The following is a 15,846-nucleotide window of genomic DNA, read 5'->3' as shown; positions in this document are numbered from 1 at the left end:
GGTAATTTTGCCAGGATATACAGCGAGTGGAGGATAGTTACTTACATATTATGGTGTATAAAGTCACTCTCAATTACTAGCGTGATCGCTAGACTTGATTGACAAGAAAATTACCCAATTTGGCTGGCTGAAATATGCACCTTTCCTAAGGCTGTTCTTACATTGAGAAAACAAAAGAGTAATTAAATTGAGGATGCTCAGAAGGGTCTCGGCCTGAAACGTCGACTGTACCTCTTCCTAGAGATGCTGCCTGGCCTGCTGCGTTCACCAGCAACTTTGAAGTAAGTAAATTATAGTGATTATACATGGTGAGAAAACTATTCACAGACAGAGCAGGGAACATTTGCTAATACCTGCCATCACAGAGCTTACTATATGCAATACTGCAATGGAGGCTGGAAACTGATCTGTCCTGGGGCTGGAGGGTGGGGGTGTTTGTGTGTGTGTGTGTGTGTTGAATGGGTGGGAAAGGAGTTTGTTTTGCTATTGTTGTCTTGTCTTGTTTGGTTGTAGTTGCTTGTGTTGTTCTGCTGAACATATTAGGCATACAGTATCTATAAAAAGTAGTCACCCCTGTTGGAACTTTTCATGTGATCGAAAGTTGTAAAACAATAAACAATGGATTTAATTTGGCTTTTTTTGACTCTGATCAACAGAAAAAGATGTTTTCCTGTGAAAATAAAATACATCTCCACAAAGTGATCTAAATTAATTATACAAAATAATTGATTGCATAAGTTCACCCCATTCAAGTCAGTATTTAGTAGAAGCACCTTTGGCAGCAATTACAGCCCTGAACCTGTGCGGATAGATCTCTATCAGCTTTGCACATCTGGACACTGCAATTTTTCCCCATTCTTCTTTACCAAACTGTTCAAGCTCTGTCAGATTGCATGGGGATCATGAGTAAACAACCCTTCAAGTCCAGCCATAAATTGTCAGTTGGATTGAAGTCTGGACTCTGACTTGGCCATTGCAGGGCATTAATTTTGTTGTTTTAAAGCCATTCATGTGTGTAGCTTTGGCTTTATGCTTGAAGTCATTGTCTTGCTGGAAAACAAATCTTCTCCCAAGTACGTAGCAGTTTTCTTGCAGAATGCACCAGGATTTCTCTCTACGTTTCTGCATTCATTTTACCTTCTACCTTCATAAGCCTTCCAGGGCCTGCTGCAGTGAAGCATCCCCACACAATGATGCACGCACCACCATACTTTACGGTAGGGATGATGTGTTTTTGATGATGGGCAGTATTTGGCTTATGGCAAACATAGCATTTAGTCTGATATCCAAAAAGCTCAATTTCGGTTTCATCAGACCATCGAACCTTCTCCCCACTGACTTCAGAGACCCCACATGCCTTTTGGCAAACTCTAGCCGAGATTTCATGTGATTTCTTCTCAACAGTGGCTTTCTCTTTGCCACTCTCCCATAAAGCTGAGACTGGTGAAGCTCCCAGGCAGCAGTTGTTGCAGTCTCTCCCATCTCAGCCACTGAAGCTTGTAACCCCTCCAGAGTTGCAACAGGTCTCTTGGTGGCCTCCTTCACTCATCCCCTTCTTGCACGGTCACTCAGTTTTTGAGGATGGTCTGCTCTAGGCAGATTTACAGCTGTGCCAAATTCTTTCCTTTTCTTGATGATTGATTTAACTGTACTCCAAGGGATATTCAGTGACATCGAAATTTTCTTGTATCCATTTCCTGACTCGTGCTTTTCAATAATCTTTTTGTGGAGTTGCTTCGAGTTTTCTTTGGTCTTCGTGGCATAGTTTTTGACAGGATACTGACTTACCAGCAGTTGGACCTTCCAGATGCAGGTGAATTTTTACTAAAATCAATTGAAACATCTTGACTGCACACAGGTATCTCCATTACCTAATTATGTGACATCAAAAACCAATTGGCTGCACCAATGATGATTTAAAGGGGGTGAATACTGATGCAATCAGTTATTTTGTGTTTTATATTTTTAGATCACTTTATAGAGATTTGTTTTCACTTTGACACAGCACAATCTTTTTTTGTTGATCAGTGTCAAAAAAAGCCAAATTAAATACACTGTGATTCAATGTTGTAAAACAATAAAACATGAAAACTTCGAAGGGGAGGGGGTGACTACTTTTTAGAGGTGCTGTATGTTGATGGCAGAATGTGTGGTGACTCCTGCGGGCTACTGCCAGCACATCTTTGGGTGTGTGGGTTGTTAATGCAGACAATGCGTTTCACTGTATATTTTGATGTACGTGTGATAAGTAAACCTGAATTTGGATCTGAAATAAATATGAATTGATAATCAGAACTATTGGCTTTGATTTTCTCTTCAAATATGTATCCTAATATGGTGAATATTAGCAAAATGTTTTACCTCATCTGTGCATCTTATTATTTATTTTTATTTTTATTTATTGAGAGACAGCATGGTGTAGGCTGTTCCGGCCCTTCAAACCACACTGTGCAGCAACCCACCAATTTACAATGACCAATTAACCTACCAACCGGTAGACTTTGGACTGTGGGAGGAAACTGGAGCACCCAGAGGAAACCTACAGAGTTACGGGGAGAACATACAAACTCTTTACAAGCAGTGCTGGGGAATGTACCCGGGTCGCCCGTATTGTAAAGCGTTGTGCTGACCACTAAGCTACAGTGACACCATCTGGTGGCCTCATAACCGGCAGAACCTCACTGACTTGGCAATTCCTTTTCAAGAAAATGCAGTATTAATGTATTATAAAACAAAACCAGAAAATGCTGCAAACACTCAGCAAGTCAGGCTGCATCTGTGGGAAGAGACGGAGTTAATGTTTCAGGTTAAAGTCGCTCTTTCTTCTCTCCTCTCCCATCCGGCTGAAGAACGAGAATGCACGTCACCAGGCTGAAGGACAGCTCCTGTCCCTTCCAGCAAACTCGTGAACAGGTCTCTCATACACTGAAAGGGTAAACGCTTTATTTCCAAATCTACCTCTATGTACTAAGGCACAGTCTTTGTTCTGCATGCTGTCTGTACAAAGCATTAGGAAAGCAGTGCCAGTGTCTTCACGTTCTTGGGAGGTTAAGGAAGTTCAGCTTGTCGTTGTCCACGAACAAACTTCTACAGATGTCCTGTTGAAAGTGCCCTGACTATTGCATCATGGTCTGGTACGGCAAGTTGAATGTGCAGGAACCTAAGAAGCCACTGAGAGTAGTGGACTCAACCCAATATATCATGGGCACACCATTGGGCAGGAGGTTCAGAAGCCTGAAGTCCTACACGACCAGCTACTTCCTTTCAACCAACACCCCCCAGCAAAACCTTAATCACTACAGTTTGGCACTGTAACTATTTTGATCACTTTGCACTCAAATGGAGATTTTGTTCTAATTGTGTTCTTTGTTGTTAAATTATGTTTATTTATGTTTTTTTCTTTTCATGTGAATGCTGCTTATATGATGTAATGTGCCTGTGATACTGCTACAAATAGTTTTTTTCAGACCTGCACAGGCAGGCAGCTCCCAGTCTCCACCCAGCCATGAGTCACCTGCCACTCATTTCCAACTCATCACCTGCAACCTATTTAAACCCAGCTCTCATCTGCACGCCTTGTTCACCCATCCAACCAGCCAGCCCCAACCACTTGCTCCTGCCTTGTTGCCTGGTTGTGTTTAGTGTCCGTTTTCATGTGGTTTGTGGCCTCTTGTGGCTTATTACTTTACAGTTTATTTTTAAAGCTCTAGTTCGCTGCTAAATCATCTCTGCTGCTTTGTGTTTGAGTCAAGCCTCCTCTACATTTCCTGACAACCAATGTTTCATGAAAACCATGCATTTAATGCGAGGGAAAACAGTAACAGAATGCAGAATAAAGTGTTACAGCTACTGGAGAAGTGCAGTGCAGGCAGACTGTAAGGTGCAAGGAGAGAGGTTGTGTCAAGAGTCCACCTTATTGTACTAGCGGATCATTCAACAGTCTTGCATCAACAGGATAGAAGCTATCCTGGAGCCTGGTGCTACGTGATTTTAGACTTCACTGTACCTCAGAATCAGAAGCAGGTTTATTATCACTCACATGTGTCGCGAGATTTGTTGCTCTGCGGCGGCAGCATAGTGCAATACATAAAAAAAACACATTACAATAAGAAACTTCAATATAAAACTTAGCACTGCAAAAAGAGAGCAAAAACGCTGAGGGACTGTTCACTGGTTCGTGGACCGTTCAGAAATCTGAAGGCAGAGGGGAAGAAGCTGTTCCTAAAATGTTGAGCGTGTGTCTTTAGGCTCCTGTACTCCATCTCTGATGGCAGCAATGAGAAGAAGGCGAGTCCTGGTTGTTGGGTTCCTTGTTCATGGGTGACACCTTCTTGAGACATTGTTTTTTGTATGTGACCTTGATGATGGAGAGGGTTGTACCCGTGATGGCGCTGGCTGAGTTTATGGCCCTTTGCTGCTTTTTCCCATCCTGTGCTTTCATGACAGTTATAAATCAATACTATTACCAATAAACTGCTGAGGTGGAACTCATAAAGAGAATACTTAAGACATGAACAGTACCCTTGTACCAGCATCTTACCGAGCAATGTCCTCTTCCTTCAAGATCATTGGGGTAAATCTGTAAAGTTCTGTGGTCAGGTTCTGGTAGTGCCTGGTGTCAGTACTTGCAATGCAGAGGCCTGGATGCAAAGGGGAGGAAATTATATAAATAATTAGCACAGCAAAAACATAAAACACATTCCACAGAACATTATGGTCTTTGACCTGAAACATTAACTTTGTTTTTCACTTTTTACAGAATACATCAGGGCTGAAAAACATTTCCAACAATTTCTGTGAAATTCCAGCATCTGCAGAATTCCTGTTGTTTCCAAGAATTTCTGTTCTTAATTTTTGAAAGAAATGTATAATTTTAATGGACCATCGCTAAATGAAGGGGCAACTGTGAAAGATGTTCTGGAGGTGGACAGTAAGTTTGAAGCCAACTTTGGAAGGCAGGTAATGTTTAATAATTCCATGGTTTTTATTTAAGAAGCTATGAGTTGAGTAGAGGGCACTGGATATAGACTTTTGAGGTTCCGTCTTCGTTGTAACTTTGGAGAGTGTGCAGAAGCACAGACATCTTCAACACCTTCTACTGTGTTAATTAAAACACCCTTCTTTTCACCCTCCACTCCTTTCCTTGTGTAGAAGATATGAAAGCCTGAAAACACAACCACCAGGCTCATGGATAGCCTCTATCCCACTGTTATAAGACTATTGAATCGTCCCCTAGTATGATAAAATGAACTCTTCCTCATTATGACCTTGCACATTATTGTCTACCCTCATGCTCTCTGTAATGGTAACTCTTTATTCTGCAGTCTGTTATGATTTTTACCTTGTGCTACCTCAATGCACTGTTGTAATGGGTTGATCAGTATGAACGGTATGCAAGACAAGGTTTTCACTGTCCCTCAGTACAAGTGACAATAATAAACCAATTTAAATCTGGTTGTTAAATGTAGTTCTTCATAATTGGAGTGTTGTTGGGAAAGCACGTGAGAACCCGGGCTATGGAGAAAGAAGGGAAAATGGCATTGATGGGATTGGCATAAAAGGATCTAGCATAACCTCAATGGACTGAATGGCTGCCAATTGTGTCATAATCCTAGATCAGTGGGTCTCTGGAAAAGCACGAGTAGTTAAAGGATGCTATGTTTGGAATTTCTGTAAGATTATTTTTAACCAGATTGCAGTCATGGATCAGTAATCCATCGAAACTGTTTGATGGCTCTGGGCCTGGACTCACTGGAGCTTAGAAGAATGGGGGGGGGGGGGCTCTCAGTGAAAGCTATTGAATTTTGAAAGGCCTCAGTAGAGCGGATGTGGAGAGGATGTTTCCTATAGCTGGGGAGCCTAGGCCTCAGAGTACAAGGACGTCCCTTTCGAACAGAGGTGTGGAGGAATTTCTTAAGCCCAAGCATGGTGAATCTATGGAATTCATTGCCACCGAGGGCTTTGGAGGCCAAGTTATTGGGTATATTTAAAGCAGAGGTTGATAGGTTCTTGATTTGTAAATGTGTCAAAGATTTCAGGGAGAGGGGAGGAGAATGGGGGCTGAGGAGGATAATAAATCGGCCACGATGGAATGGTGGAGCCAATAGGTATAATTCTGCTTCTACCTTTTATGGTCTAATGGTCTTAAAATTCCATGCCTCTCCTGTTCTCCGCAGGCACTAAATTAGGGGTCTTCCAAGCGACCTATTGGACATTTCAGGAACACGTTAGCGAGGAGATGTGGCAGCATGGATAGAAAACATCTACAGTTGGAAAGTAAAGATCTGGGGTAGGCGTTTCCGACTCGGAAGGGACGAGGTGCTCCCCAGGGTTTGTTAATGGTTAAAGTCTGCTGCTGCTATGCGCATGGGTGATCTAACGACAGCAATCAGTGATGACAGACAGTGGGAACAGCTGCAGAACTCTGTATGTTTGAACAATAATGTTTGCACAGTGGTTGAGTAGATGCCAGAATCAGTAAATGCATGTAGTATATTTCAGAAGACGAAACAAGGATGACAAACTTGCAAATATTTACTTGGTGGCCACTTTATTAGGTGCAAGAGTGGAACCTAGTGTGGTTTTCAGCTGCTGTAGTTCAGCTGCTGTAGTCCATCTGCTTCAGATGGGCTCTTCTGACCATGCCACTGGGTTATTTGAATTCCTGTTACCTTCCTGTCAGATTGAACCAGTCTGGCCATTCTCCTCTCACCTCTCTCATTAATGAAGCATTTTCACCCACAGAACTGCCACTCACTGGAGAGCCTTTGTATTTTTACACCATTCTCTGTAAACTCTAGAGAAAATTCCAGAAAACCAACAGTATCTGAGATACCGCAAACACGAGGAATTCTGCAGATGCTGGAAATTCAAGCAACACACATCAAAGTTGCTGGTGAACGCAGCAGGCCAGGCAGCATCTGTAGGAAGAGGTACAGTCGACGTTTCGGGCCGAGACCCTTCGTCAGGACTAACTGAAGGAAGAGCTAGTAAGAGATTTGAAAGTGGGAGGGGGAGGGGGAGATCCAAAATGATAGGAGAAGACAGGAGGGGGAGGGATGGAGCCAAGAGCTGGACAGGTGATAGGCAAAGGGGATATGAGAGGATCACTACGGTTGTATCTGAGATACTCAAACACCAGCAATCATTCCAGTCAAAGTCACTTGGATCACATTTCTTCCCCCTTCTGATGTTTGGTCTGAACAATAACTGAACCTCTTCCACCATGTCTGCATGTTTTTATGCATTCAGTTGCTGCCACATGATTAGCTGATTAGATATTTGCATGAACAAGCAGGCGTACCTAATAAAGTGGCCACTGAGTGTACAGTCAGCATTGCTCATGATACAATACAAAAGACAAAGAAAGAAACATTCAAAGAGATGATTTGTAGTTTCAAGGAGACAAAGGAGACAGCAGATGGAGGAATATAGATCAAACTGCTGGAGGAACTCAGTAGATCAGGCAGCATCTGTGGAGGGTGAGAGATGGTGGATGCTTCAGGCCGAGGCCCTGCCTCAGGACTGGTTTAGGTTTAAGGACAGGCTAGGGAAAGTGCTGCTGAGAATGACGAGGGAGGAGATGTGAGAATAGTGGGTCCGGGTGCCAGAAATCACGGGCCACACCAGTGAGGTGAATGTGTAAGAAACTGGTGTTAGAGGGGAAAGTAGAGACCATCAGACCAAGCAGCAAAATTAGGGTATTCAGCCTTTCGAGTCTGCTCTGCCATTCCATCATGGTTAATTTATTATCCACCTCAAACCCATTCTTGTATCTTCTTCCCATAACCTTTGACACCTTGACTAATCAAGAACCTACCAACTTTTTGCTTTAAATATGCCCAATGACTTGGTGTCCATAGCTGTCCTTGGCAATGACTTCCTCCTGTTCACCAGATTCTGACTGAAGAAATTCTTCCTTATCGCTGTTCTAAAAGGATATCCTTCTATTCTGAGGCCTGCCCTCTGGTCTTAAACTCCCCCATTATAGGAAATATCCTCTCCACGTCCCCTCTATCCAGGACTTTCAACTATTTGGTATGTTTCAACGAAATTCCTCCTCATTCTTCTGAACTCCAGCAAGAACAGGCATTGTGAGGAGCCATCAAATGCTCCTCACACATTATCCTTTTCATTCCCAGGATCTTTCTCTTGAACCTCCCCTGGACCCTCTCTACTGCCAGCACATCTTTTCATAGATGAGGGGCCCAAAACTGCTCACAATACTCCAAATGTGGTCTGACCAACACCTTATAAAGCCCAGAGGAAGGTCTGCAAAATCTCAAGATGTGGATATAGAGAGAGCTGCGCAGATTCTCTTGGATTTTGTGAAGAAATATTCAAAAGCTCCTTTCTCTTTGTAATCCACAGCCTCTAATAACATCAAGTTTCACGATTGATTACTGTCATTGCTCAGTGCATGAGTGTAAAAGAGAACAAAATACTTGTTACTCTGGATCCAATACTGACCAAACTATATTGATATGCAAAGTTAACTTCCAAAAACACATTATTCACGAATGCAGCATAAGCATATCCACATGTGAAATTGGCTGAAGTTCCCTCCATTACAGGGAATCCAGTCAGTAACAAGCGGACACAGAGATCAATAACTTCAGCCCGGAGTGACTCCAGTTATTGCAACCTCTGAAACAAAATGGGATGGAAACTTTTTAATTTTGGTCCTGTCTTCTCTTACCTGGAGTGATGGCCACATCAGGGAAAATGTTGCCAATTGTTGCTTTGATAACTTGGTACCCAAAGGCGTCATCATCATAGGAACTCATTGGAATTGGAGGACTAGATTGTAGAACTTCAATCTTAACTCGCTCATCAGAAATAATATGCTGGATCTGCTGGAGGAGCTGAAAGAAGATAGAACACAGTTCAGAAGGATGGACAACTGACTGGCAGAGATCTTATAGAAAATACATGAGGTGACCACTTTACTAAGTATACCTGTACATTTGTTAATGCAAATATCTAATCAGCTAATCGTGTGGCAGTAACTCAGTGCATAAAAGCATGCAGACAGGGTCAAGAGGTTCAGATGTTCAGATCAAACATCAGAATGGGGAAGAAATGTGACCTAAGTGACTTTGGTGGAATGATTTTTGGTGCCAGATGGGGCAGCTTGAGTATCTCAGAAACTGCTGATGTCCTGGGATTTTCACTCACACCAAGCTCTAGAGTTTACAGAGAATAGTGTAGAAGACAAAAAAAAAACATGCAGTGAGCAGCAGTTCTGTGGTCAAAAATGTGTTAATGAGAGAGGTCAGAGGAGAATGGCCAGACTGGTTTGAGCTGACAGGGAGGTGACAGTAACTCAAATAACCATGTGTGTGCAGAAGAACATCTCTGAATGCACAACACATCAAACCTTGAAGTGGATGGGCTACAACAGCAAAGACCACACTGGGTTGAAAAGTATTCCTTTCTCATTAATGTGTTTTCGCCCACAGAACTGCCACTCACTGCATTTTTAAAAAATTTTTGCACCATTCTCTGTAAACACCAGAGACTGTTGTGTGTGAAAATCCTATCAGTTTCTGAGATACTCAAATCACCCCATCTGGCACCTGCAATCATTCCACAGTCAAAGTCACTTAGATTGCATTTTCCCCCATTCTGATGTTTGATCTGAACAACTGAACCTCATGACAATGTCTGTATACTTTTATTTATTAAATTGCTGCCACATGATTGGCTGATTAGATATCTGCATTAACAAGCAGATATACAGGTGTACCTCATAAAGTGGCCACTAAGTGTACAAACAATACATTGAAAAGTCATTTTACCACACAGGTGAGTAGACAAAGCAAAGTACAGGCTGGCCTACTGCAGGCAAATGAGGTTGGTGTAGATAGGCAAAATTGTTGTTATGAAGACGATGGGCCAAGTGTTCTGTTTCTGTGCTACAAACCAATGTTAATCTAATCTGAAAATAGGCATTCCAAACCAGACCCAACCCAGCCATGCCCAACTTGAACCTAGAGAATCTGTTTCAGTTGTGTTTGACACACGTATACTGGCTGGTTAACTTTTGAAATAACAGCTAAGAGGATCTCTTCTGTCTGGACATGGGAATGACGGTACCTCGGACAGTGCCACACCCTCTGATAGACACCTAAATCCTTGCACTCCAGTTGAGAGATGGGACTTAGAACATAAGACCATTTGACATGGGAGATGAACAGGACATTCAGCCCATCGAGTACTCGCTGGCTGATTTATTATCCCTCACAATCCCATTCGCTTGCCTTCACCCCGTAATTCTCGACACCCTTACTCACAAAGAACCTCTCAACCTCTAATTTAAATATATATATACACTTGGCCTCCACTGCTGACTGTGGCAATGAATTCCAGTTTCATCACATTCTGGCTTGAGAAATTCCTCCTCAACCTCATCTCCATTCTAAAGGGACGTCCCTCTATTCTGAGGCTGTGCCCCCTGGTCCTAGACTCCCCCACTATTGGAAGCATCCTTTCCAAATGCACTCTATCTAGGCCTTCAATATTTGACAGGTTTCAATGAGATAACCCCTCATTCTTCTGAACTCCAGTGAGTAAAGGCCCAATCCAGCATACATTAACCCTTTCATTCCTGGGATTATTCTCATGAACCTCCTCTAGACTTGGTGCACAGAGATAAGAGTGCTAGCCACCAAGCCTCATCCAACACCATTTCCATCTGCTCTGTAATTGATATGTAGAATACCTCTTCTAGCCTGTGAGCTGGGTGAAGGCGGAAATTCACTGTTGCTCTTGCAGAAGAAGCAATCATGTTTGCCTGAATAGGAAGAAAAAGAGAATTAATGAAGTCAAGTCAACAAATTCCCTCATCAGCTCTGCACTAAGCACTTGCCCAGGACAATGCAGAGACCTGCAAGAAAAGATGTTCCACATTAATGTATCTAGAACATCCTAGGTAATAGTAAAAGCCAAAGTCCTGTATCAGCTTGATGCTCTCTTATTCACACCTGGCCTGACTCCATTAGCATTACCTGATCTGAGCTCAACCCGATCAGGGCCAATTCAAGCCAAATCTGACCATGGCCTCTCTGAACCCAACCTGACCACTGCCAATTCAAGGCCAATCTGACCACAGCCAATCCGAGCCCAACATAACCATGGCCACTATGCACTGTGGGCATACCGTGGTCTGGAGGAGCATTGTTTCATTTGGTTGTATATATGTAGACAGATGACAATAAACGATCTTAAACTTGGGTAAGTAAATGGATTAGAAGAGTATGGGGGATGTGAGTCAAATCTGATAGAATGGGAATAGATAACGTGTTCATTGAGTTGGGCCGACGAGCCTGTTTCTTGCTGTTTTATCTAAGACTCATGAAATATTGCCAATTCCTTATCATCTTTGAATTGAGTGGCTTTGTAGGCTATTTGAGAGTCAGTTACATTGTTGGGTCTGGGGTCAGGTACTAGCCAAACTGGGTGTGGAGAGCCGATTCCCTCCCTCATAATCCCCTAACTGTCCCAGCACAACATCCATTACATGGCCTTTCCTGCTCTCCTTGTTCTGTTGATCATTATTGGGTCTGTTCATATGTTCACAGTTTAAGTTTGATTATTGACATTTGCGCATGTGACCACTCTGCTAATTGTTGATTGCTTGTGGCTGTTTGTGCTATTGTCTTGTGAATGGTTGGTTCCTATTGTGTTGTCTATTATAGTATTGTCCTGTGTTTTACCAATTTCCCCTGGGATCAATAAAGTATGACTATGACTATGACTATGGCTATTTATACCTGGCACTGAACCACAATCAATTCTGTTATGTTTCACATATTGGCAATAAAGTGATTCTGATTCATATGACATCAGTGACCCGACGGGATTTACAGCTGTTTCATGAGTAAGCTGCAGAAATTGGCATTTCCAGCATCGAGGACATCTTCAAAAGGCGGTGCCTGAAGAAAGCAGCATCTCCCATGAAGGACTCCCATCACCGAGGACATGCTCTCTTCTCATTGCTACTATCAGGGAGGAGGTACAGGGGCCTAAAGATACACACTAACGGTTTGCAAACAACTTCTTCCTCTCCGCCATTAGATTATGGGTGGAGAAGGCACCACGGTAGCGCAGTGGTTAGCGCGACACAATTTCGGCTCAGGGCGTCGGAGTCTGTAGTTCAATTCTGATGCCATCTGTGAGGGGCCTCTGTATGTCCTCATGGAACGTGTGGGCTTCCTCCAAGTGCCCCATTTTCCTCCCACAGTCCAAAGACATACCGGTTGGTAGGTTAATTGGCCATTATAAATTGTCCCGTGATTAAACTAGGATTACGTAGGGAGTTGCTGGGTGGTGTGCCTTGAAAGGCCAGAAACTCCTATTCTGTGCAGTATCCCAACAAATAAATAAATAAGTACGTCAGCAAGGATTGTGCTGTGGGTAGTCTGCAAGTGTTGCCGTGCTTCAGGTACCAACATAGCACCCCCACAACTTAGCAGCCATATCCCCATATTTTTGGAATGCAGGAGGAAACTGGAACACCCGGAAGAAACTCGTGATGTCACAGGGAGAATGTACAAACTCCTTTACAGGTAGCGGTGGGAATCGAACCCCAATCATACAACTGGCGCTGTAGTAGCATTACGCTAGAGAGTTGAATTCCTGTCTCTACGTTGTTAGTCTAATAGGTTAACGTCCATGCCATCGTCACTTCTAGAGGCAAGATGAGGAGATAGCTTCTCACACAGGGATCTCGATATTCTCCTTGAAAAGATGGTTGGAGCTGATTCGGTCTGTGTGCTTGACATCTGAGAACAGAGATAATCATAAGGATGCGGCATGTGACAAAGTTACAACAAGGTGAATGGTTCTCTGCTCAAAGTTTTTCCAATTCCAATATGTCCTGGAAAAGTTTTGAAGCGGAGTGAAGCCAGCTGCAGTACCACTAACTTCCAGCGGGTGGAGTGATGGGCCCAGGAGGGTCTTTGTTAGCCTGAACTACCGGGTGTTACGATTAAAAATTAGCTTTATTTGTCAGATGTACATTGAAACATACAGTAGAATGCATCGCTTCCACAAAGATCATGCAGTCTGAGGATGTGCTGGGGGCAGCCCACAAGCACAGCTGTGTTTGTGGTGCCAACATAGCCCTAACCTGTGTGCATTTGGAATGTAGGAGATATTGGAGCACCTGGAAGTAACCAACACAGTAGAACGTACTAACTCCTAACGGACAGGGGCAGGAATTGAACCCTGGCCACCGGCACAATAAAGTGTTTACTCTAACCACCATGCTACCATACAGTGCATCCGATTCATTCATTTTCCACTCTCACCCTATCGGGCCTGCACAACACTGACCTAACGTCCCTTCAGCTTAGCTGTTCCAGATTCTAACTGAGTGAACCCGGAGTTGGAAGGGTTTGGTCTGGTCTGGGGATGTCATTAGTACAGGGTTGAGGGAGCACGGATTGGGAAACTGGGCACAGTTTTAATTGCAAAAGTCACACGAGCCCTCCTGACCATCACAGACGGGCCTGGAGATGTTAGTTGTTTTTTACAGCCTGCTTATGTGCTTTCCACAGTCTGTGCGAGCCTGTGGTAATGCAAATTGATTCACTCCCAGCCAACAGCACAGAGCGTCTTGAAATTCAGCGCAGGAGCTGCAGCTTAATATTGAAGTGACATCAGCTCCATTGTAGACGCTCAGAAGAGAGGCTGCTAGGTACATTCCAAACTCAACCCCTCACCCTTTTCATTCTCTCGTTCCCCCTACCTCTCTCTCATATCGAGTCTTCATTTTGTCTCTCTCTCTCTCTCTCTCTCTAGTTCTCTCTTTCCTGCATCTACCTCAACTCTTTCTCTGGTTTTCTGACCAACTGTTCCTCTTTTTGCCTCTCCCTCACCTCCCCAACTCTCTCACTGTATTTCTCTTTCTCCCTTCTTTCCCATTTCTCTCTCTGATTTTCCATCTATTGCACTCTCTTTTGTCTCTTTCACTCATTCCCTCTTCCCCTTCTCGCCCCTCCCTCTCAGCATTGTCTGCTTGTGATTTCCTTCCTCAATCCTTCCACAATCTATCTCTCAACATCCTGTGCATATCTGTAATTTAATTCCTGGCTGTATTTCGCTGGATTTCCTGTTATATCTGCACTGGAATCTACTTTACTGTCTGCTTGGTTCTGAAGAATAAGCTAGAATTAAATGCTTATGACCCCTCCCCCCCCCACCAACCTGCTCTCAATGGGTCCAATAGGTGACAGATTATAGACCCCTTTAACATACAAAACTGAGCTCTTACATCAAGATATCATACCAACCCCCTTACATGTTTCGATACATGAAATTCCAGATGCCAGCGAAGCCCACAGACTAGACTTTTGTTAAGTTTCTTGGCCCAATTTACAGAATGAATGAAATTACATCATTATGTTCTTCTGTCATGATGGGGGGGAAGCCAGAAATATGAAGGATCCCACCCACCCTGCTCATGGATTGTCCCAATTCCATCAGGAAGGAGGCCACACAGCATCCGTACTGGGACTACCAGACTCAAAAAGCTGATTGTTTGATCAACATCTCCACCCATTAACCCACTCCACCACAATATACACATCACCAAGACAATCACTCGGTGAATACAAGTTATTTGTACATTGTGTTTTGCAGGATTGCTTTAAACTTGTATTTATTTTTTATTGTTCTTTATGCTTATTGTTTTTTTTCTGACCTTTCACATCTTATCACCCGCCTATAAACTTCTTCTTGGACCTTCTCCTCCTTCCCTTTCTCCTACTGTCCACTCTCCTCTCCTGTCAGCTTCCTTCTTCTCCAGTCCTTGACCTTCTCCACCTACCTGGCTTCAGCAATCACCTTCCGTCTAGCCTCCTACCCCTCCCCCTCCCCACCTTTTTATTCTGGCATCTTACCCCTTCCTTCTAAGTCCTGAAGAACAGTCTCAGCCTGAAATGTCAACTGTTGACACTTTTCCATAGATGCTGCCTGGCCTGCTGAGCACCTCCGGCATTTTGTGTTTTGAATTTCCAGCATCTCAGAATCTCCCATTTTATGCTGTATTGGATCCAGAGTAACCATCATTGTGTTCTCCTTTACTCTAGTGTACTGAAGAATGACAGTAAACAATGGATAATCTTGAATGCAGATTGGTTAAAATGTACCGGAATATTTCTGAACGTTCTTTGAAAAAATCCGCAAAAAAATTGTGAAGAGTCTGAGTAAAGGACTGCTTTAGCAGCCCTTTGCAATTTATGAGCTTACTGTTGTTTCAATGTGCCCCTGTTCTGTGGCTGCATTCCAAGAAACCACCAGCCTCTAACAGCACACTTCAGAGAAAACAGAACTCCCGTGAAAAGCAATAAGAAAAGTTGACAATTTATTCTTTGTTTCCTATTCTTGGACTTTGAGAATAATTAAGACTGAAAAGGGAAGGAACTTACCAAACAACACACATCAAAGTTGCTGGTGAACGCAGCAGGCCAGGCAGCATCTCTAGGAAGAGGTGCAGTCGATGTTTTAGGCCGAGACCCTTCGTCAGGACTAACTCAGCCAACTCATCATCCAACTCAGAACCCTGTATAAGCCTAGTCGATCTAGTCTTTCATCATATGAAAGTCCTGCCATCCCAGGAATCAATCTGGTGAACCTTCTTTGTACTCCCTCTATGGCAAGAATGTCTTTCCTCAGATTAGGGGACCAAAACTGCACACAATACTCCAGGTGTGGTCTCACCAAGGCCTTGTACAACTGCAGTTGTAACTTAATGTAACTTTCATTTATTTTTTTTGTGTGTGGGTATATGTATATGTGTGTGTGTACTGTATCTATACTGCACATATATTATCATACAGT

At 43.2% G+C, this 15,846-nt stretch overlaps 1 protein-coding gene across 1 annotated transcript in view; it reads right to left on the bottom strand.

The window, feature by feature from the left end:
- LOC134355417 (N-fatty-acyl-amino acid synthase/hydrolase PM20D1-like) overlaps positions 1 to 15,846 on the bottom strand; it is a 102,970-nt gene that overhangs the window by 10,092 nt on the left and 77,032 nt on the right. The window contains 3 exon segments of the mRNA XM_063065268.1: positions 4,541 to 4,640; positions 8,699 to 8,864; positions 10,724 to 10,795. Of these exon segments, the coding sequence (XP_062921338.1) occupies positions 4,541 to 4,640; positions 8,699 to 8,864; positions 10,724 to 10,795 (338 nt within the window).

Source organism: Mobula hypostoma, chromosome 13, assembly GCF_963921235.1.
Source record: "Mobula hypostoma chromosome 13, sMobHyp1.1, whole genome shotgun sequence".
Taxonomy (NCBI): domain Eukaryota; kingdom Metazoa; phylum Chordata; class Chondrichthyes; order Myliobatiformes; family Myliobatidae; genus Mobula; species Mobula hypostoma.
Note: the sequence above shows the minus strand (reverse complement) of the source record. Positions and strands in the feature narration are given on the sequence as shown.